This window comes from Cryptomeria japonica, chromosome 1, assembly GCF_030272615.1.
Source record: "Cryptomeria japonica chromosome 1, Sugi_1.0, whole genome shotgun sequence".
Classification (NCBI taxonomy): Eukaryota; Viridiplantae; Streptophyta; class Pinopsida; order Cupressales; family Cupressaceae; genus Cryptomeria; species Cryptomeria japonica.
In genome coordinates, this window is record NC_081405.1 from 681,843,929 (window position 1) to 681,864,916 (window position 20,988).

At 38.7% G+C, this 20,988-nt stretch overlaps 1 protein-coding gene across 4 annotated transcripts in view; it reads right to left on the bottom strand.

Annotated features, from left to right (window-relative positions):
• The window catches only part of LOC131044844 (uncharacterized), a 201,678-nt gene that overhangs the window by 150,825 nt on the left and 29,865 nt on the right, over positions 1-20,988 (bottom strand). For 2 of the 4 annotated variants that reach the window (XM_057978296.2, XM_057978297.2), the window contains 3 exons: positions 20,337-20,443; positions 19,982-20,025; positions 894-936 (listed from right to left, as the gene is read on the bottom strand). In XM_057978296.2, the coding sequence (XP_057834279.2) occupies positions 894-936; positions 19,982-20,025; positions 20,337-20,353 (104 nt within the window). In that variant the 5' untranslated portion in view covers positions 20,354-20,443. The remainder of the gene's footprint in view (positions 1-893; positions 937-19,981; positions 20,026-20,336; positions 20,444-20,988) is intronic. The other 2 variants (XM_057978294.2, XM_057978293.2) reach the window with 1 other exon arrangement.

A 20,988-nucleotide genomic window follows, 5' to 3' on the forward strand; every position in this document is an offset into this window, starting at 1 on the left:
TCATATGTATTCCTTTCTCCTATTCTATCTCTCACTATACACCTCTACATATATCTCTTACTGGTGATTGCACCTTACAATCTATTTATATCTATGGAATGGGGTGTGACCCATACATAGTATCCCTAATCTGCATGCTATCTTCCAAGTCTTAGGCTCTGTGGACTTGATGCGGCAAAATGTGGAATGTTCTCCGGAACTATCTGACTGCTCTAATCCCTGCCAACAGTAAGTAATTAAGTAATCAGTTCAGTAACATTACTCCTCTTTGTGTAACTGTATGTATTAGCTCTAACTAAAGTCAAGATAACATTATTTGCTCTAAGTACATCTTACTTGCGCTAAGATGCTAACAATTAATACAAAATGATTACAAATACAACATGACTTATACGCCTCTCTTCACAATTCCAATGCGTTTCAATTCTTTTATGCCCAACATTTTATTATTATTAAGTAATTGGAGTTTTTCAACAAGACCTTGGTACTTAGATGTTTTTGTTTTTGTGGTCATGTTAACAATGTATGGTATTTAATACTTAATTCATCCTTCAACAACCTATTCAGTGATAAGTTATTTCCCTCGTGTCCATCAGTAAAGCAAGAGGAACCACAAAGCACACAAGCACCTCTAAGCAATGCTAGTACTAGAGAGGAGGAGGATGCTAACCCATAAACCCTCAACTTAAATTCCAAATTCTACTGCTAAATTTGAAAAAAATTGGTGCTTATAATGCATTATAAGCCTACCTCATCTTATAATTTTTATCAATGTGTTACAATCCACATCCAATAGCCTTCACTAAAACATTTAATCCATACACATTTCACTCAGGTAAAACAAAATCCAAAATGGACAAAGATAAACAGGGAAATATGTCAATGAAGAATACCTTAAGGCAGCTGTAATTGTTGTGTGAAGTGGACCATTCGTGCCTGTACACTCATTTAAAATTAAGCCAACAAAGAAGGGTGAGCCTAATTAATGAAGAATTGAGTCCTTGATTCACAACAAAATAAAAAAATTCAAAAAATAAATGCATATTACTTCTAGCTATAAACAATGGTTGCACAATAACACTCAAATTCCTATTTATATATTTCCTCAAATTTCATACATAAGAAGTACTAGTTTCTTGACAATGTTCCACCAAGTCCGGTTTGTGGTGCAAGGATGGAACTACATAAAAAGAGGGTGTTTAGAGTCCCAAAATCCTAGAAAATATATTTGAATAGGAAAATAGGATGGTGAGGAGGACAAAGGACAGTGACTGGAAAGGTAAACGCATGGAACAAAGCTTCTTGCATATACAATAGTTTCTATTTGAGATTCATGTACTTGCTAAGTTGAGAAGTAGAATCTTGGGATTATGTGATGTCCCCGTCTAAATAATCAAAACATGATAATACCGCTCTAAAATAGAATTTAATAATAAATAATAATCCAATTAAAATATAAAAAAATATATTATTGAATAATGAATAGCATTTATCTCTACAATAATAATAAATTATTAATTAAAATATTAATTTGCAGTCAATATTAACTATTATTAAATAAACAAATAGTGGCAGACCTCAGATTCGTCTGCCTTTGCATACATGTATAAAAGAGACAAGGGAAGCTACGTAGCAAAGATGGAAGAGAAAGGAAGCTACGTAGCAAAGGAGATCGTATTTATTATAAATAAATTAGTAATATTGTAATACAGACCATAATGCATTAGTTAAGGTGTGATTTAATACAATGAGGAGAAAATTGGGATTTAATATGAAATTTGGGTAAAAGGTTGGGAGAGCCGCAGACCTATGGCAACTTAGACGCACAAATAAAGACAGTTGTGAATTGGGAAGACAAAAGAAAAATCCATATACTGGCAGAAACATTCCCATATAACAGTAGCAATGATAATTAGTGCAGTGAATTAAATAATATAATCAACAGCTATCGTGTGCTATAAGAAGACACAACGATTTGAATATAGGAAGGATTAATGGATGAGGAGCACATATTGATGGATTCCCAAAAATGAACAGCAACTTGGAATACTCAAATCTGAATTGTAATAACAATGGAAGGAATTATAAGTAAGAACTTCTGACACACCCACACATATCCGTCAGGAATTAGTGACTATCTGATGATGGATCTAATATTAATTAAGGAGATTGCTATCAACCTAATCATTAGTACTCAAAGTCAATTACAACGCAATAAGAAGAGCATTACTAATATCGATTAAATATATCAATTTAGTAAGAAGGCTTAAGCAATTAGCATGATAATAAAAAAGGTGCGATCTGTATACAGCAGTTAACATTTGTTACTAATGTAATTAATAATCATGAAGAAGTACGATCATGAAGGGTAGTGTCTCTTTGTTACCAAAGGATGCTAACCTTTAAGTTTTGGGAATATATAAGTCCAATCGAATCACTCAATTTGGGGGGAGTAGAACTGAATATTATATAAGAAGGGAATATGAAAGGATGGAAATATTTTTGACCATTACAATATCGTGCCAGGGTCCCCAGAAGTTGAGAAGATCATTTCGTGGCTTATTTCAGGCTGCCAATAGACTTCATATAAATACATTCCTATTTGCTGATGCTGGTTATTATACCGAGATCTCAGACAGCCCAGTTAAGTGCACACAGATAAGACATCATCAGAAGGGAAAGGTCAAAATGTGGTGGTATATGTTTTGGAAGACAATTACTATATACATCGAATTGTGAGAGGTTTGGCAATAACAGTATCATATCAAAGGAAGAATTTATGTTTTATTTAAGGCTGAATGCTCAAGTAGAATAACAGAAATCTGAATCAGCATTCAACCGAGCCCTTAAGGATCACGGTTAGTTCAGAATCCACCACGTAAGCAAGAGGATTTATATATCAGGAACAGCGATAGTCAACATCCTATCAAACCACTACTGAAGGCAGAAATTAGTTCAACAAGGATCTGAAGCAGTGATCAACATACTACTTCAGATTAATTGGCTTATATCATCATCAAGATAAGTTCTACTCTCTGAATTACTCTTAAATTTTAAATTCAATAATATAATAATTTATATTCAGTTCTAATAAAGTTATGTTTATTAATATATTACATTTCTCATTTTAACTTAAAATTAAAAATTGATCTCTGGACTAAATTAAGGTTAATCCCAAATGGGGACATTACAGTGGTATCAGAGCATGATCCTGCCATCCTGCAGGGAATAAATCAATGAATCATTTTAATCAATAAGAAGGATATTGTCGTCTTCAAAATCTGATTCCCTTTAACATCCTTAAAATAATATGGTTTAAAGCTTGGTGCAGAAGAGACATCAAAGATAAGGAAATTCTCAAGACAACATATGACAAGGTTTGATTAGACCTTCTACACTTCGGGCTTACTCAGAGCCCAGGTGGGTATACCTTTGTGAATTAAATTCACGCTTTCAAACATAAACCCACAGCAAACCAGTCCAGAAAACCAGTGGATCTATTCACCTTGAAATCAACTGAAAACAAAGAATGGAAATTGTATTTAAGTTCAGCATTTCGATCAACAAAGCATGCAATAAACAACTTCAATTAATACCAGTGCCTTATCCAAGGTCACAGAGTCATCTAAACTCAAATAAGACTCCTCAAACAAAACATCTTTATGCTTCCCGTCAGCTTGGTTTCTATTAATCCTTGTATATGCCTGACACCTACAAGAATTCAAGCATTCCAAACCAAGCTATGGTCATCAAAATTCAAATCCTTCCAAAGAGTTTACTGGTATGAGTGATCCCCGCCTCTTTAATTTCCCTCCTAAAGAGAAAAGCTAACGAACACTTCTACTAAAATTGCTTTGCAATTCCATTCAAACAAAACTATCCTGGATTATTCATGAAAGCAGTAAACAAATTTGTAAACACACTCGAAGACAACACAAAGCTTTACTCAAAACCGATGGTCTGTATATTGATATTTAGTTCAAGAAATATTACAAGAAATTTCGAGTATTCTCCATTAGACTTAGAAAAGCTCAGATAAATTTCTGCAACGTTTTCTTACAATTTTTTGAGATCTTTTTTCCTCTAGTCCTGGTATCCATTTATAACAACATGGATGCACAAAGCTTCGGACTTCTCGAGGAGAGTTTGTTACAATCATTTCTTTCAGAATAAAGAGGTTACAAACTTTTCGCAAAAGCAATTACAAACTCTTTTCAGCCTCTGTGGTTTCTTCAACAAGCTGTTCAGTTACAACCTCTTCTACCTTTTCAGGGGCGCTCTCCAACTGTTCTGGATCATGGGTGGCATATTTAATTGTCCACTCACCATACACCTCTTCTGTCGGCCATGAGAAATTAATCACTTTATCTTTAGTCTTAGTCAACCTTTTCCAAGAATTTCTCATTTTGTTGACTTCTGAATTGAGAAAAGCATAATGTGACTTAATTTTCTCTATCTCTTGTATTGTCACAACAAAGAAAGAAGCATCATCAAGATCAATAATTCCTTTAACTCTTGCTGACAATTTAGCTTCTATCTCCTTAAGCCACATTTGTTTGTCTTTTAACTGATCCGGGCTAGCAAAAACTCCTGGGAGCAACTCAAAAACTTGGTCAGTGTATTCCTTCTTGCACAAATTAACCTTCCTATCCACATTATCCACCTCTGCTGCTAATTGTATTAAGATTTTAGCGACATCAGAAGTGGATTTAATGATGGGATTGGCCCTTGCTTCATCGCAAGATACACACATAAACTCTAAATCTTGCTCCCTAGGCCTCCATCTGTCAAAAATAGGCGTCAAAATGGCCTTGTCTCTCCTGAGCTCATTCCATATTTCCATAATTTTACCTACATTGTTGTAGAGCAATGAGGCATTTATTGTATCTGCAAAACTGGAAATTGTAGCCCTTACTTTCTCCTCATATTTCTTTGCATATAAGGCCTGAGCCTGTTTCAAATTTTCTAATTCTTGGGGAGTGATTTCAATCATTTGAGAGCTGGAGGGTGCTGGAGATGGTGGAAACTCAATGATAGGGCTAGTAGGTGGAGGTCTTGCAGGAGAAGAGGAGATCATCAGTGTTGAAGACTCACCTTGATGGTATTGTCCAGTCAACTGGCTCTGCAGCTTGGCAATGATGCTATCCTTACATCTTACCTCCTCCTTGGCACTGTTATAGGCCTTTAAAACTGTTTCCAACTTGATTTGGAGGGCCTCTTTCTCTTTGGCTTCCTTCTCTGCTACTGCAACACTGAATTTTGCAGTCTCTAACACAGTGCTAGCAGCCTCCACTACCCCTGTACTCTGCACTCTCTTCACCATCATTCCGCCAAGGTAACTTGACCCTGGGGTGTCTTTGCTTTTCTTACTCTCATTTCTCTTGAGAGACCACATGACAAGTGCAGCATTGTCCTTATTGAAAGTAACCCCCTCCATAGGTTTAGTCTCTTTTCTTACTGCATCTAATACCAGGGCATCTGCAATATCCCATTCGGGTAATATAAGCACTCCAGCTTGTGCTACCATATCTCTTCCCTGCTCAAGGGTGATGGTTTTGAATTCTTCCATCATCTCTTGCTTTATTTCCTCTTCCACCAGGGCTGGATCTTTATTGGGCTGCTCAGCCTTTCTTGTTTCACATCTAACATTATATCTATCTATGTGTTGTTTCCATATAAACTGCATAAATGCTTCTGATGTGACAAAATTGTTATCAGCTAGAAAGGCACTACTTGCCTGCTTTATCTCAGGATCCCACTCCTGGCCTTTAAGTTCACTGGAGGTAATATCCATTTCAGCAGCAATGGGTTCTTCTGGCATCCCTTCCTCCACTTCATCATAGGTGTATGCAATTTCCCCTAGACTACCCAATTGTAGGAGTTGCTCAACTGCTGCTTGCTCATTTCCTATATGGATGGGGGATTGGGATGGGGAATACAAAGGTGTATCTGATTGTACTTCTTTCCCCACCCTTTGCTTCTTTGGGCTCTCTTGGATGTCAATGACATCTTGTATCTTCCTCTTTCCTTTGGAGGTAGAGGGCTCCCCTGTTGTAGGCACTAGCACAGTATAACCTGATTTCTTATGCAGTGTGTAATCACCAGGAGGGATTGCCTTGCTGGAAGCTGACCTACTAAGGATAATTCTTGCCTTCTCAGGGTTGCTCTTAATTACAGCTTCCCTTTTCTCCTTCAGTGTCTGCATGACATCTTCAAAGCAAACAATCAAAAACTTTATTTTCTCTTCCAGTGGGAAAAAGCTAGACAATGGGTCATAGCTAGCATCAAACTGATGCACAAAATCCAAGGCTTTCTTATAAGCCACCCACTTCTCTTTCCTTAGCTCCTACTCATCTAGATCAAACTCATTTCTGATGAGGTCTTCAGGAAACTGGAATTGATGAGGCTTACCTCTACATGCTACCTTCTTCCTAAACATACCGTTGAAGAAGTCTTCTGGATCAACACACCTGGACACTGCAGTGGACAAATGATAAGGCTTTAGGAAATCCTCAAAGCAATTCCAGCCTCCTTTTGTTATTACAAATTGGTGAGCTATGGTAGCTGCAAGGAAAATAGTCCCTTTACCCCTGCCTGTTAATTCTGCCTCTTGTAAGCCACCAATTTGTCTAAGGATCTCCGCGATTCCCACTTTGAGAGGGACCTGGTAGGGTAGCAAAAATGGGGTGCCCTTGAAACCAAAAACTCTGAAAACTGTGGAGACTGGATACAAGTAAATGTCACCCCAGTTATGAACAATTTTTATGTTCTCTGCGAATTCTTTTGGTCTCATGAATTCCAAAAGAACTTTGGGGATTCTTGGGTTCTCAGAGCAAAGGAGAGTCCTTATCTTTGATGCAAAATATTTATCAAACTTCAAAAAACTGGCATCCTCTCTATCCCATGACAACACAGTACTCCATAATTGTATCGGCATTTTTTCTCCTTCCTTCTCCTTAACAAGGTCCAGTCCACTGGCAAAATAATCACCATCTTTGAAGAGAAAAAGATGCATCAGGAGTGAGTACCATCCGAAAGGCCTATCCACCTTTCCATTCTTGATTCCTATCAACCCTCCATGAATAGCATCAACAATATAAGAGGCATAATCAAATGTGATTGCAAGAGAAGGATTCAAAATCTGAGCGATCATTAACAAGTAATGATTCGGCATATTTGCTTCAGCATCTTCTCCCAAAACTTGGCAAAGTGCCCAATACATTCCTTTAGCCCTCAGGGTGAACATACTTAATGAAAAGGGCTCCTGTGTGTTGGGTCCTACAACTGTTAACCCTCATATTTTTACAAAAAATTCCTTGAGAGGCCCATTCCTGAGATGACTCCTCTGAGCGCCGTAAATTTGGGCTAATGATGTGAAATTTATAGGTTCTAAAAAATTGGTGAACTCATTAAGCCCAAAAGCTGTTCTGAACTCTTCAGCATTAATCTCAACAAGGGTTTTCCCATTTACATCCCAAATGCTTCTTGTGACTAGATCATAGTTGAGCGTAATTTGGGTTAGCAAATCTGTGTCCATAAATACTCCTGGGACACCTAATTTCCCGACATCTAATTCCCAGATACAATTTTGCGGGGCAGGAGAATTTCTCATTCCGAATCCAACTTTAAACAACCCCAACCCAGACAATCCAACCTGTGGGTCTCTCAACCAGTTACCCTTGTCATATAATCCTTCTCCTATCTTTAAACGAGGAGCCTTGGGTACTAATTTTTTTGCCTTTGAAGCCTGATTAGTTGACAATGTCAACTGTTCTAAAAAATCATCACAGATACTCCTCTCTGAATAGTTAACCTTACCAGAAAATTCTCTTTTAGGAGCCATTTTGAAAGCGTAAGAAATGAATACCACTCCTAAACAATTATGTGATGAATCAGTTATCTTGTTTAAAACACTACACAGGAATTGCTACACAAGAATATGAGAGAACCTGTTCTTCGCTTGAAGGAATTTGCTCTGCAACTGAACCGACTTGCTCTGTACCTGAAGAAAATAACTCTGCATCTGCTCTTCTGCAAAATCCTTTAAAAGATATCTTCACCCTGTTGATAGGAAATCAAATTTTGTACTCTGGGCCTTAACTACAACATTGATCCCGCATGCTTCGGCCATCCCTTCAAAATTGAATTCCTACAAGAATTCGTATTTTCGCTCCAACGGGTCACAACGTTCCTGCAAGTGTTTCATTCTGCTCTTTCGCAACTTCGCGAAGCATAACTATCGGGTAACTTAGTCCTGCGAAATAGCGCCGACCGTCCGATCAAAAGAAACTTGATCGAACGTTAGATTAACTAACAACTTAGGCTCCGCGCCGGGTCCCGCTTCTCTATTGGCTATATAATACCACGTGGCACCCAGCCATTGGCTTTGAAATTTCCTTCGCAGTCAACTTAACGCTGGCCGCGTGTCTTTCCTTTATACCGCTGGTTCCACCTTGGCAGGCCCACACTTTCTTCTCAGACCACATGTCATCATGACACGTGGACGGCTCTCGTGCACTCTCGCTATTTCGCGGGGTATAAAGAACAGGTATCTTACCCTTGCGAAATAGCGCGGGCAGTCGGATCATCTCTCAAGTTGATCTACTTTTAATCCGCTGAAAAGGCTTTCAGGAGGGGTGGGCCCGCTGACTCATTGTGAACACCTGGCGCCCAGTCACTTTCGGAGCTGACTTGTCACTTTGTTATACGCCAAAAGGAAACCACGAGGCCCCACTTTCTTCTTAACAGCTATGTCTTCCAGGTCATCATCATGACACGTGGACGACTCTCGTGCACTCTCGCTATTTTGCGGGGTATAAAGAACGGGCATCTTACCCTAGCGAAATAGCGCGGGCCGTCGGATCATCTCTCAAGTTGATCTGCTTTTAATCCGCTGAAAAGGCTTTCAGGAGGGGTGGGCCCGCTGACTCATTGTGAACACCTGGCGCCCAGTCGCTTTCAGAGCTGACTTGTCACCCTTTTATACGCCAAAAGGAAACCACAGGGCCCCAGTACGTTATTAACAGCTGTACCCGCCAAGTCATCTCCACCTGCGACCTGACTCACCTCTGGGGCCCGCCTTTTAGCCTTTTAATCCTGACCCGCTGACTGTTGTGACTTGTGCCACGTGCCGCCAATTTACTCGCTGTCAACAACCAGCTGGACCGTCTATGTGGCATGCCATGTGGTTTTCGCAACTTCGCTAGTTTTAAACTACACGCAACTTCGCCTAGCGAAATAACGCAAGCCGTGGATCCATCCGCGAGATGCGCACTACTTACTGGGCCCGACAACTTTAGAAGAAAAACATATAAGGCATAAATTTTTTGATTAATTAACATAACCGCCTAGGCAAACAACAAAGGGGGACACTTCCTACGACCCCATGACCCATTACTTAAGTGAATAAAGTAACGAAAGATTAAAAACCAGAGGGTTTAAAACGAACACAAGAGGATCTAAAATCAAAAACCCTTAAACCCTTGAGGTCTAGAACAAAGCTGAAGCATTTGGAACTACACCCTATTCAAAATTCAACAAACCATAACCAATCATGGGAAAAGAAAAGCCCAATTTAAATCAGTGATAACAGATATAACAAAGTGAACTTATGTATCCTTCATGTATTTCATCTTTATACTCCACGCTTGCATATATCCATATGTATGCTTCGTGTTTTTAAATGTATGCTCTGTGTTTGTATAAGTATATATTTGTGTATGTTCAATGTCTTCGTGCATTCATATGTATACTTCGTGTTTTCACATGCATGGAAAGTACTATCTGTATAAAATTCCTCTTATGGGAGAGGGCTTGAAGAGTAAGAGATGGGTCGCAAGGGGCTCGTAAGTGACCTAAAAGCGGGTCCTTACAATTAAGGAGTCAAGTCACCCCTTACATCTTCCCCCCGATCCTGCAAGAGGAAGTGCATAAAGATTGCTAGTATGAGATCCATATTATGTTGTGGACCTGAGATGCAACAAAATATTGACATTCTCCCCCCAACTTCACAAATCTTGTGTTGTGGGTTTAGGATGCAACAAGTGTTGGCATTCTCCCCCCAGCTTCACAAATCTTGTGTTGTAGGCCTGAGATGCAACAAAGTGTTAACATTCTCCCCCCAGCTTCACAAATCTTGTGTCATGGGCCTGAGATGCAACAAAGTGTTGACATTCTCCCCCCAGCTTCACAAATCTTGCGGCATGGGCCTGAGATGCAACAAAGTGTTCACATTCTCCCCCCAGCTTCACAAGTCGTTTGTTGTGGACCTAAGATGCAATAGAGTTTTGACATTCTCCCCCCAACTCCACAAGATGGCAAGTGCTTAAGGAAAATGAGGCCTTGATGGGAAAATGGCTCTCAGCAAACCCGTCCCGTCTCTCCCTCCCAAAGTCTAACATGCTTATATTATTTATGATATAGTTGCTTAATCCTTTCAATGGGAGATACGTATATTTCCATGTATTGTTCAAATGTGATTGCAGATCCAATAATCAAGATTATAATATTGCTTGAGGGCAAGCAAATTCAAGGAGGGGAGACTGTGATGTCCCCATCTAAATTATCAAAACATGAAAATTCCACTCTAAAATAGAATTTAATAATAAATAATAATACAATTGAAATATAAAAATATATTATTGAATAATGAATAACATTTATCTGTATAATAATAAATTATTAAATAAAATATTAATTTGCAGTCAATATTAACTATTATTAAATAATTATTAAATAAACACATAGTAGCAGACCAAATCTGACGCATGTCAGATTTGTCTGCCTTTGCATACATGTAAAAAGAGACAAGGGAAGCTACGTAGCAAAGAAGGAGATAGTATTTATTATAAATAAATTGATAATATTATAATACAGACCATAATGCATTAGTTAAGGTGTGATTTAATACAATGAGGAGAAAATTGGGATTTAATATGAAATTTGAGTAAAAGGCTGGGAGAGCCGCAGACCTATGGGAACTTAGTCGCATAAATAAAGACAATTGTGAATTGGGAAGACAAAAGAAAAATCCATATACTGGCAGAAACATTCCCATATAACAGTAGCAACGATAATTAGAGCAATGTATTAAATAATATAATCAACAGCTATCGTGTGCTATAAGACGACACAACGATTTGAATATAGGAAGGATTAATGGATGAGGAGCACATATTGATGGAAACGCAGACTACTTGATCTCCCAAAAATGAACAGCAACTTGGAATACTCAAATCTGAATCGTAATAACAATGGAAGGAATTATAAGTAAGAACTTCTGACACACCCACACATATCTGTCAGGAATTAGTGACTATCTGATGATGGATCCAATATTAATTAAGGAGATTGCTATCAACCTAATCGTTAGTACTCAAAGTCAATTACAACGCAATAAGAAGAGCATTACTAATATCAATTAAAGATATCGATTTAGTAAGAAGGCTTAAGCAATTAGCATGATAATAAAAAAGATGCGATCTGTCTAGAGCAGTTAACATTTGTTACTAAAGTAATTAATAATCATGAAGAAGTGCGATCATGAAGGGTAGTGTCTCTTTGTTACCAAAGGATGCTAACCTTTTAGTTTTGGGAATATATAAGTCCAATCGAATCACTCAATTTGGGGGGAGTAGAACTAAATATTATATAAGAAGAGAATATGAAAGGATGGAAATATTTTTGACCAGTACAATATCGTGCCAGGTCCCTGGAAGTTGAGAAGATCATTTCGTGGCTTATTTCAGGTTGCCAATAGACTTCATATAAATACATTCCTATTTGCTGATGCTGGTTATTATACCGAGATCTCAGACAGCCCAGTTAAGTGCACACAGATAAGACATCATCAGAAGGGAAAGGTCAAAATGTGGTGGTATATGTTTTGAAAGACAATCATAATAAACATCGAATTGTGAGAGAGTTGGCAATGACAGTATTATATCAGAGGAAGAATTTATGTTTTATTTTTAAGGCTGAATGCTCAAGTAGAATAACAGAAATCTGAATCAGCATTCAACCAAGCCCTTAAGGATCACGGTTAGTTCAGAATTCACCACGTAAGCAAGAGGATTTATATATCAGGAACAGCGATAGTCAACATCCTATCAAACCACTACTGAAGGCAGAAATTAGTTCAACAAGGATCTGAAGCAGTGATCAACATACTACTTCAGATTAATTGGCTTATATCATCAAGATAAGTTCTACTCTTCGAATTATTCTTAAATTTTAAATTCAATAATATAATAAAATATATCCAGTTCTAATAAAGTTATGTTTATTAATATATTACATTTCTCATTTTAACTCAAAATTGATGTCTTGGGACTTGTTGTGACCATTTCACACATCGCCCCATCGCAAATGGGGACCCCCTCTTTTTCGCTTGTTTTCGCTTTCGTTTTTAGGGTTTTGTTAGTCCGTTAGTTGTCTGGATTTAGGGCTAAGCCTTAGGGTTTTAAATCTTGCCTTTTCAAGTCAAAATCCAGTCATTTTTTGAGAGCTTTTGAGCTTTCTTTTCTAGAATGCAAATTTTGAATGCAATAAATTCGCCAAAATGGTCTAATTTTCAATTGGAATGTTCATGCAAAGCTTAAACTTGTCTAAATGATGACCGTCAATGTGAATTTTTGTCTGATTGAATATTTTGACCAAATTTTGACTTGTTTGAAGTTTGATCCTGGGCATTGGAATTGATTTGTTTTCGCCTCGTGAAGTGTTAAAATGTGAAAAATCTTGTTATTTTGGCCTGTAGGAGCAAAATCGCTCCTGTCCCTCAGTGAAGGACGGGAGCTCAATTTCAAATATCTCATTGTCCTTGCAGAGTCCAGACGAAGTTTACGTTTGAAGTGATGGAGAACGACAAGATCTTTCCATTGAATATAAATTGAAGATTTTCATGAGCACAGAAAGGCCTCCAGGAAGAAAATCGCTCCTGTCCCTCAGTGAAGGACCGGAGCTACAATTCAAATTTCGCCATGTCCATGCAAGATTTTGATGACTCAGCAATTGGAGGACGTCCGAAGGAAGATACTTTGCCAAATGAATATAATTTGAGATGCAAAAAATGAAGGAAAATGACCTATATTGACTAAGTCGCTCCTGTCCCTCTCCAAGGGACCAGGGCGAGGTACCTTGTAGCTCTCGTCCCTCTCCCAGGGACCAGAGCGATTTCCTCCATTTTGCAAAATCCAGACAAGGGTCAAGGCAAGTTTACGTTCAAAAACAAGGGAAAACATGAGATGAACGCATTGAATATAAATTGAAGATTTTTGGGACGCCCATAACAGTGCTAAATGCCTAGATCGCTCCTGTCCCTCAGGAAGGGACCAGAGCGATTTTTGATATAATTACCTCTTTTTGCAAAATTCCAAACAATGTCAAGGCATGGACGAATGGGGTGAAGAGGGACGAATCCGTTGAATATAAACTTGGAACCTGGCAAAGTGAGGTAGTGGCCACAAGGGAAGGATCGCTCCTGTCCCTCTCCAAGGGACCAGGGCGATACATTGATGATAATACTCCCTACGCAAGTTCAAGGTCGTTCCTCCGAAGTTCAAGGTCGACACAAGTCAAGACAAGGTGGCGAGGGACATTTCAAGGCGTCTTCATCATGCGCAAACACTCAAAGGACGTTAAAATGAAGAAATTGACACCCTATAACATAGATCGCTCCTGTCCCTTAGGAAGGGACCAAGGCGATGTTAGATGCATTGGCCATTTCATGCAAAATTTACGTAAGGACGAGACATTGCAATGTTTTAGAGGGTCCATGGTATGGTAAAAGGATGATAAACAAGAGTTTTGAACGTGAAATGATCATTATTTTGAGCATGGAGACTATATCGCTCCTGTCCCTCTCCAAGGGACCAGGGCGATTTGCTTTGGATTCCTTGTTTTGCTTCAAGATCAAGCTAAGTCAAGACGTCTTAAGATAGCATATGGTCCAAGGCATCGTTTGAAGATAATTTGCAAAAGTGTTGAACGTCCAAACATTGCCAAATAATGTAAAAGCCTCACATCGCTCCTGTCCTTTGGACAAGGACCAGGGCGATATCATCAAAAGCACGCACGTTCCTTCAAAGATCAAAGCGAAGCAAGGTTAGGTAAGGTGAAGGACGACGTTTGAAGGGCATTACAATGAAGATCGAAGTGCAAAGTTGACAAGGTCAAGGAAAGGACATGGATCGCTCCTGTCCCTCTCCAAGGGACAAGGGCGATGATCCCTTTAATACACTCAAAACTTCATGCGAGCAAATGGAATAAGCGCAAAAGACACGAACAAAGGATGCTATTCGCCCACAATAAAAAAAATCGAAGTTAAAAGATGCAAGATAGACATGAAAACAAGAGGATCGCTCCTGTCCTTTGGACAAGGACCAGGGCGATGTGCACTTAAAGGACACCCATATGCGCACACAAGGCGATCAAATTCGAAGGACCATCAAGGTGATCGATTTTTAACGTGGAGATGAAGGAGTTGGACGTAAGAAATGCAAAAGTCAAGACAAAATGGTGAATCGCTCCTGTCCCTCTCCAAGGGACCAGAGCGATGAGGTACGTCCCTTTGTTTTCCAATTTTGGCGCCAAACAAACAAATTTAAATTTCCTTAAATGCTAAATCGATTAAAAAATTGAAAATCCATTTTTATTTAGCATTTAATATGGCGTTATCTTTTATTAATTATTTTTTGCCTTTATTAAAAATCGAAATTCTCATTTAAAAAAGCGCAAGGCATTAATAATTAATTATTTAATTAATATAAAAATCGATTTGAAGCGCCCAATTAGGCAAGTCGGCCTTGTTATTTTATTGCAAATCATTTAAAAAATGGTTTTATTTGTCAAGTCGGCCTAAGAGGTGAAAGGGTATGAGCGCTATTTATAAGGGGAGTGAAACGTTCATTTTTACATAATCATTTTTACCTTTCTTCATGCGAATCAAGAAGAGGCGAATATAGTGCGAAGTGTGTTCAAAGGTGGTGCGATTTCAAACCAAAGGTGGCGCTAGTATCATCTTGTGTGGAGTGCGAATTGCGTTGAAGACCAAAGGTGGTGCGAATTTCATTCATCCAAGGGTGGCGCGTAGTTATCAAAAGGTGGTGCGAATTTGAAGACCACACCAAGGGCGAACTTGGAGATCCATCTAAGACCACACCAAGGGCGAATTTGGAGATCATTTAAGACCACGTCTAAGGCATTACTTGAAGATCACGTTCTCTCCAGAGGTGGCGAAGTATATTTTGAGGGAATCATATTGAAGATTATCTTATACCTCAAATTTTGCCTAGGCGAATTTTGTTTTTGCATTCTAGAGTTAGCTCTCTATCAAGGTATGGCGATTTAATTGTTATTGCTTTATTCATTCATCGTCATATTTCATTTTTGAATTTTGAAATTTTGAATCTCTTAGCTCAATCGTTGTTTTTTTTTTTAGGAAATGATAACTCTAGGGACTTATCATGAGGTTTCCTAAAACCTATCTCTCTTATCTACGTTATTTATTGCAAAATCTATTTCTTATAATGAAATGTTGTGTAGGTATGGCGACCCCAAAGGCGGGAACATCCACCAGTCGCTCGGCTCTCATGAAAGAAGATCAGAAGACTGAAGAGGTGGAGACCAAGATCGTGTCCAAGTGGAGCAACATTGGAGATACAAACTTGGGAAACTTTAGCACGAAGAAGTTCCGAGAGGTCCCTTACATCGGCAAGCCATCACCTGTCGCCCGGAGAATAATAGAGAGTGGCATCATTAAGGCGGCCGGTTTTCCTCCAGCTATTCAGTGCCACGAGTTGATGATCGAGTGTGCCCGTCATTACAATCCACAGTCCAGGACAATTGTGTCCAATGAGGGAAACACTTTGGCGTACCTTTCAGAGGAGGCCATAAGTGAAGCCTTCCATCTTCCTGAGCACAGGGACATGATATACAAGAGCATTGAAGGAGCTAGATCAGTGTACGATGACGATCCAGATGCTTGTCTAAGCATCATCAACAAGAACTGGCTACTCAAGAGTCGTCCCCGTCTGAGCAAAGTACCAAACACACCACACCGGATCGATTTCCAAGAGGAGTACAGAGATTTGATCACCATGCTCAACAGAGTTACAGGAGCACCTCATGCCTTCTATTTTGAGAAATGGATGTTTTATTTCATCCAAGTGATTGTTCAAGGGAAGGGTACAATACATTGGGCTAGGATAATTAGCCATTGCTTAGACGTACAGTTGAGAAGACTCAGGGCTACTAAGTCCTTCCACATGAGTTCATACGTCATTTATGCCTTAATCAGGAGCGTTGAGTACGCAGGACTACCTCACAGAGGAGTGATTGGAAGAGGACCCGGCGAGGTCAGAGTTTGTGAATCCTATGCCTACTTGCATCATCCACCAGGGAAGAACTACAAGTTAATCAATGATACTTTCACGATGAACATCACCAGGACGTTGCAAGTAGGGATTCACAACAGATTATCTCAGGATGCCCAGGAGTTAATCAAGAGGTACAGTGCTTGGTTCATTCAGTTTCCCAAGTTCACTTACATTAGAGTGTATGGATGTCCTTTACCTCCATATATGTTGCCGAGGTACCCGACAGATAGAATTGTGTTACTTGAAGTAACAAGGCAGTTGGCAGCATATGTGAAGGCATTCAGACACAGACATCAGAATGGAGTTCAGGTACCTATTATTTTGGGTAATTCAGTTGAGGTATGTCCCAATGTCTCAGCCATGGATGACGCAGAGAGGGAGTTAGCCTTGTATCCTTTTTCATCTTTTGCTTGGAGGAATAGTTTTGATCCTCATGGACATTTAGAAGAGACAGTCGGTAGAAGATTTAGACATGAATACCAAATTGAAGATTTTATGATGAATCTCCTAGATGATCTTGAAGTGAAACGCAAGATACATTCTAGATTGCCTTTGGATTTCATCAGGAAATGTAAGATTTACAGAGTAGCCGACCAAGCTCAGGACAACGGCAGGCACATCCAATCTTCATATGATAGAGAAAGTAAAACAATTAGTTTGAATTGGAATGAGCCCGAGGCCGTGGATTTAGATGATTTGATGGCACCAGTCTTGTCTTGTACTCGCAGATGGGTAGACATTCAACATCAGAAGTTGAGAGAACAAGGCATAGCCATGTCTTTTACTTTGGAAGAAAAGCCAGCCGAAGGTGGAGCCAGTGTTAGTGAAGGCAATCCTAATCCTAGGAATTCAGGTGAAGGTAACCTTCGATGTGCCAGTGAGGGCAATCTCCATCCGAGAGGTTCAAAGAGAAAGGAAAGATCAGAAAAGAAAGAGCCTTCCAAGAAAAAGCAAGGTGCTAACAAAGATCAAACACCAGGTACTTCTTCCAGGCCAGAAGATAGAACAGTTCGAGTGGAAGAATCCATGGAATCGATGGTACAGAATGATAGACAGGAGGAAGAACAGGCACAGCATGTTTCATCCGATGGATCTCTCCAAGACTATGATTTAGATAATGATAATGAAGTAACATCTCCTCCCAGACAAGAAGAAGTAGTACACAAAGAAATTCAAGTTCAAGAGACAAGATCAAATATCCCAGACTGGTTGAAGGAGAGATTGACTAAGGTGATCGTAATTGAGGACGAGGACAGTGCAATCGATCTAGAGAGCCTTGTTGGACGCTCACATATGACAACAGAGAAGAAGAAGGCTACAAAGATGTCCAAGATGATTCGAGATGAGACTGGATCTAGAAAACTGCAGATAGCTACACCGGCAGCAGACAAATATGAGGGTGAGATCCTAGCAGAGGACTATCATATACAGACTATTGAGTTAGGACCATCCACAGCAGAGCAGACTTTAGATGATGCCACCGACACATTTGAGGCATTGAAGGATAAGTTTAGAGAAGAAGTAGAAAAGAATAGAAAGCTTGAGAGAGAGGTCGGTGCATGGAGAACATATTTCAGTCACATCAATGAACCTTTGGGACGTCAGGATCCAGTTAGATCACCATTGCAGGCATTGCCCCTTCAATCAATCAATGAAGCAGAAAGATTCAGGAATATGGTTCAGCGTACATGTAATTGGATGGATAGATCTCACACGGTGGCCATTGAGTTTATTACAAGGATGTCGAAGATCACCCATCAGGCTATCCAAGTTCTTGAGATAATCCACAGATTGATGGCAACAGTAGCTGCATTTGCCCATACCAAGGACGTTGTCATCCCTGTCTTGAGAGTTATAAGACATACATCTAGAAAAATTTTAGCACAAGAGAGGATCTTAGAAGGTGATTCTCACAGTTTGTTTCAGTGGTCAACCTTACTCCATATAAAGAGTGTTCTCTTTGAGGACATCAGCGTTAGATGTGGTCAAGTTGAGGAGGTGATCAATCCGATCCAGGACAGAGTATTTGAGGTACTTCGTACCATTCTTGGCAGGAGGATCGAGGTCGAGACAGATGTGGATTTACAAGAGTTTGAGGATAGAATCACTATCATCTTTCGCAAGGACGCAGATGTTACAGATGAGCAGTATGATCAGATGTATGCCACCATGCTCCTGATTGATAGAACAAAGGAACTTGAACCTACTTGGGACACGGCTCTTCTAGATGCATTTGATCAAGTTATCCACTTAGAAGAGAGTATCAAGAATCTTCCCGAGATTCCAATCACAGAAATCGAAGGAATTGTGACAAAATTCATTGCATATGCTAAGAAGGAAAATTGGAAAGGGAATAAGATTCTAGATGAAAGGTTGTTACAGATGACATGACATCTTATTTCTCACTGGTTGATACCTCCTAGATTTTTGTGCCGAATTTAATATTTGGCTATGTATTTAATATTGTTCAGTAAAAAGGAGGTCATTTGTAATAAACCCTAATTAGGGTTTAGGTGTCATGATCTTGTCCGTTGATTTGCTTTCGATCTGGACCTTTCATTGTAATTGGGGATGCTATTTATACCCCCATTTTCATTTCATTTGTAATAGTCAGTTAATAGAGAATAGAGTTAAGAGCAAAATAGAGAGATTAGAATTGTAAGCAATTTTTATTTTGTAGCAAGATTGAGTCTTGAAGAGAGAAGTTCAAGCAATTGTTGTATATGATGACTTGGAAATCAATAAAATATTGAAGTTATGGTGTTTTGTTGCAAGTTCCTTGAGTTATCTTCATGGTTGTTGGATGTACTTGAATCACGCTCAATCAAAGTAGTTTGTTAATTAGAAAGACTAAGTGTGAGATTTGATATTTGGTAGGATTCGCAATCCAAACCACTAGCTTCTTGCTGATTGTAAGAACGCCTTGCGTGGTCGACTGGAAAACACCTTGAGTCCTTAACCTTCAAGCATTTTCGTATCTAGGATATGTACCTTCGTAGTAGTGTCCTTGATCTTTGATGCATTGAACATCATTATTACCTTAGAAGATCGCACTAATTTCAGTTGAGTTGTTGTCTCATGGCAAAATTGAAATTGGTTGAGTCTTGCCAAATCTCATTCATGCTAAGTCGTTCATAGGGTTAGGCTAGATTAGACCTCTTAAGCCCTATCTTTTCCATTTTTTGAAAGTTCTTTTTAGATTAGTGAAATCTTCGAGCTATTGAATCCGTAAGACGCCTTGAAGGAAACAGCAAATCACATCATACCACTAAAAAAGCTTGTCCACACGTGGAGACCCCACTAAAAGAACCTTGGAGTCTATCTAACTGATCCTTTTTGCAGATCTTCAGCAGTTAGAGACTATTTTCTCAAGAGAGGATAAGATGCCTAATGGTATTTTATTCTGTGTATGATCGTGTACAAAATACACGTCAACAGGACTAAATTAAGGTTAATCCCAAATGGGGACATTACAGATTATTTCTCAAGTTTGCCTAACTCCATATTACATCTCACATCCCCTGCAAGATGTTTCAAAGATTATGATGTCCATAAATTCAAAAAGTAAGCTAAGTAACAAGTAATTAAAGGTTTAGAGCCCTCACCACCAAGAAGTGAAATGAAAAAGCTGGGTATAATTAAAGCATAGCTGCAAAATGCCACATCCACAAACAATAGCACATCAGTGATTGACGTCTTTATCTAATCGGAAACTTAAGTAAATAAGAAAGATCAAGCTATCAAAACATTCAATAAAATGAGAAAGAAAACTTTTCTATGCATTTGGTCCCATTAGTTTAATCGCTGTCTATTGTCTAAAGATGCATTGAACTCTTGGTGAGGTTTTCAAACAATTTTATTCCAACAATAATTTTTTTAGTTGTTTTAGGCTTTCAAATTGTTCTTTGTTTGAGAAAATTGATTCTAGTACATTGAATGAAAATAATTGCAAAATTTTACCATTTGAGGCCCAACATTGGGACCCATTGTCAAGAGGGAAAAAAGTTCATTCAGAAATTGCCCAAAGGTCATTATTTGAAACGTATTCTTATGGATTTTCATTTTATCTGCATAGAGAAGATCATATTTATCAAAAGGAGAAGCCATTGGGACAGAAAATTCCTCATGAATAAATTAGGGATGAAGTAAACTTTTAAGTAAATCATGGAATCCTTTCATTTCACTTGACAAAAAATTTAAGAGAAGCATTTAAGGATATAAATACAATATGACGTGAATAGATAGAAAAGTGAAAAGACACAAGTCTCAGTCCTATATGAACTTCACGGAATTTCTCAATGAAAAGGTTTTCTCCTCTCAACAATGGTTCCCAAACTTGGGCCCAAAATGCTGAGATTTTGTAATCCTTACTGTGTACTGTACTATGGAAATGATTTACTCAAATATAATTATTATTACTTGAACCACCTAATATTCCCAGCAATTGGACATTTTAAAGAACTTAATAGAAAGGAAAAGTTTTGTTGAAATATGCAATTCCATCGGCAAGACCCGCCATATCTGTTGTCCTAGTCTCCTCATGAACTCAAATAAGAACCCTCCAAAAAATATCAAAAGCAATTCATACAAAGAAATGTGTCCATATTGGATT